The 3305-nt window shown below is 45.6% G+C and overlaps 1 protein-coding gene across 1 annotated transcript in view; it reads right to left on the reverse strand.

Annotated features, from left to right (window-relative positions):
• Window positions 1-817: 817 nt before the first annotated feature.
• Window positions 818-3305, reverse strand: part of LOC126398323 (centrosomal protein 43-like) — a 12045-nt gene continuing 9557 nt past the window's right edge. Inside the window, exons 3-4 of the mRNA XM_050057557.1 lie at window positions 2184-2306; window positions 818-868 (exon numbers count right to left, since the gene is read on the reverse strand). Coding sequence (XP_049913514.1) covers window positions 833-868; window positions 2184-2306 — 159 coding nt within the window. The 3' untranslated portion in view covers window positions 818-832. The remainder of the gene's footprint in view (window positions 869-2183; window positions 2307-3305) is intronic.

Genomic DNA, 3305 nt, shown 5'->3' on the forward strand with positions numbered 1-3305 from the left:
TGGAGGTGTGAAGGTTTGGAGATTTGAAAGTGAGAAGGTTTGATGATTTGGAGGTTTGGAGGTTTGAAGGTGAGAAAGTTTGAAGGTTTGAAGGTGATAAAGTTGGAAAGTTTGAAGGTTTGAAGGTGAGAAAGTTGGAAGGTTTGGAGGTGTGAAGGTTTGGAGATTTGAAAGTGAGAAAGTTCGATGGTTTGGAGGTTTGGAGGTTTGAAGGTGAGAAAGTTTGAAGGTTTGATGGTTTGGAGGTGAGAAAGCTTGAAGGTTTGAAGGTTTGATGGTTTGAAGGTTTGGAGTCAAAGATCCTGAGTCCTGCTGTCTCACAGAGAAACAATAAACGTCAACCTGCTGAGTCAACATTCGCAGGCTGCTGATGAGCACTTTACCTCAGGAAATCATGTCTGTATTATTGATGTATTATAAAGTGACCACAGCTCACACACACACACACACACACACACACACACACACACACACACACACACACACGCACACACACGCAGCTCTGTTTTCAGGATCAGTTCTACTGAACTTTCTTGTGTTCATTAGTCAGACTTCCTGTGATCAGCTGCTCCTCTGCTGTATTAATACACAGATTTTTAAAGTACAACCTGAGGTGGAAATATTTACTGCAGCTGTTCACACGTTCACTGAGAACAGGTTCAGATCATATTTCAATATATCACTGCAGCAGGCAGATGACAGTGTGAGTACCTGCAGCTTCTACAGAAACCAGGACACACATAGATCAACAGGAAACCAGAGCTGCACCTCTTCCTCCTCTGACCCAGATCACAACACACACACACACACACACACACACACACACACAGTGTCAGCTCACCTTCAGGATGTTTCCACTTCTGTCTCCCTGTTCACAGAACCAGACGCCACAGACACAGAATCAGGGTCAGAGTCAGGTTTATGTTCAGGTTCAGGTTCAGACAGATCTGATCCTGGTTCGGCCAATCACTACCACTAATTAAGTTTTTTGCACTTCACACAAAATATGTGATGAGGTCAGTTTTGTTCTACACATGACAGAGATCATGAACCAGATTAGTGGAGAGGAGCGCCGTCAAGGTTTTAAGATGGCTGAACTGATGTTGAAGAACTATGGTCACATGCACTTGTTCATGAGTCTCATGTCATCAGATCTGTCTTCACAGAGCTGCGTCAGAAACATCTGGAGTCACTCATTATCTTTCTGCTGTAAAGCAAAAAAATGCTCTGACATGTTTGCGTTTCTGTGAACCAATCACAGTCATCCTGGGCGGAGCGAAGTCCAGTGTTGGGGGGGAAGTTGTTCTGGTGGAACATCTGTACGTGAGAAGATGCGCTCCGTCTTTAAAATGGCTCCACTGTAGAAACATCCCAGACACATGAACAGTGGTCTCCAGTCTCACTGAGTCAGACTCTTCATTCACACACACGTCGACGCTCCACCATCACAGCTCATCTCTGCACGCTGGCGTCTGTTTACACCTCAGCTCTACATCACATTTCACTGCTCTGATTGGTCGCAGGTCTATCCAATCATATCAAGACGCCTTCTGATAACTCCTGCTGAACATCAAAGACTGAGCAGCTGAGAGGTTCAAAGTAAAAGGTGTGTGACGGCTGAAGGACGAAGAAGCAGGACTGACCAGACTAACTGGTCTAACTCTGTCATGTTCATCTGATCACAACATGTTGGTCTCATGTTGGAGCTGATACATCAGTCATGTTATGCCTGAATCACCTGACTGATGATCATGTTAATATTCATACAGCATTGAACACTCTGTCCTGATGTACAGAACCTGTGTGACCACTGGCTGCTTCTACAGGTGTGGAGGCAGGTGGTGCCTGATACTGCTCAGTGACATCACCTGCACCCTATGTGATCCTGCCGTCGCTGTTTTAAGTATGTACTCAGCCTAAAACGTTGCCTGAGGGTGCAGCTGTCACGCCCTGAAAACAGACACTCTGGAACGCTCACACGCTGCAACGGCGTTGCTCTCACTTTTAAGCACGCTTTCTGGGCGTCTACATAAATAACCAATAGACTGGAGGGCACAGAAACACGACGTGTACAGGTGACATACATGTACTGAGTTTGATCCCAGCAGCACCTGGTGGCTGTCAGACGACCTGCAGCTGAACTCTGACAGCTGATTGGCTGATGATGTGAATGTTTGTCTCACCTCAGTCAGTTTGTGGCGTCCTCTCCTGACCAGCTCCAGCAGCAGAGGAGACTTCCTGTTGACCTCCGACTCTGACAGACCCAGATCTCTGCAGACCAGCTCCCGACTGTCCACGCCGTTCAGCTGCACGCCAACAAGACAATCATCATCACTGTGTGAGTCCCATTTAACTTGTTAACTACAAATCACACAGTCCATCAACATCCAGTCACCATTCCTTTGTTTTTACATTATCATCATCATCACGTTTAAACATTAAGCACGTTCAATGTGAACCTGCCGTCAGTGGGTCAGTGTCCTCAAACATGAGATTTCAGTTCAGACCAAAGATGGGCAAGGAGACAAAACTGTTTTAGAACGTCACAGAGAAAAGTGTCAATGGTGTGAACTGGCCAGTCTGAGCTCGACTCAAGCCGGCTGATGGTGTCACCTGACACTCAGCTGGTCAAATGGCCGGCAAAGCACATCACCTGTTTCAACAGCCAATCAGCTTGTAGTGAAGTCCGCTGGTCAAGTCAAAATGACCACAGACGGTGTGTTGGCTTGCTGCAGCAGGTGCTCCGTCCCCACCGAGCCCTCTGTTTTTTTCTGTTTTCTGTCTTATGCCCCGCCCACACACACACATTCTCATTAACTGATGACTTGGCGCTGGTTATTTATATTATTGTGGCGTATTGATTATGAATACAGTCCATCTGATGCTGGTTTTGTTTCATCACTGTAGCCAGTATTCACTATCACTATCCTCATTCAGATTTTAAGAAGCTACAAATTATATTCAGCCACAAAATAAGTCAAATTATATTCAGCCACAAAATAAGTCTGAAAAGCTGCAAATCAGAACGAAGTACAGAGAGTTGTTTTTTTTGTTTTTTTTCCTATTTGTCTGCATTGGTCTTCACAGCTTAGCGCCACAAAAGGGTGTAAGCTTCTTGTGAAGATTGATGCACTGTTAATCTTGCAGTCAAGTATTTTATACCCATAATGCGTGGTTGTGACCGTCACCCACCCTCCCTGGAGACTAGCCTAACAGCCTTTATTGGAAAAACTTCCTAATATGAGCCAGAGAGGGCCGTGATACACCAAAGTGTGTCAAGGGGAAAGTAAGGAAACAAGCAAGGG

The sequence above is a fragment of the Epinephelus moara genome, chromosome 12 (genome assembly GCF_006386435.1).
Source record: "Epinephelus moara isolate mb chromosome 12, YSFRI_EMoa_1.0, whole genome shotgun sequence".
Taxonomy (NCBI): Eukaryota; Metazoa; Chordata; class Actinopteri; order Perciformes; family Serranidae; genus Epinephelus; species Epinephelus moara.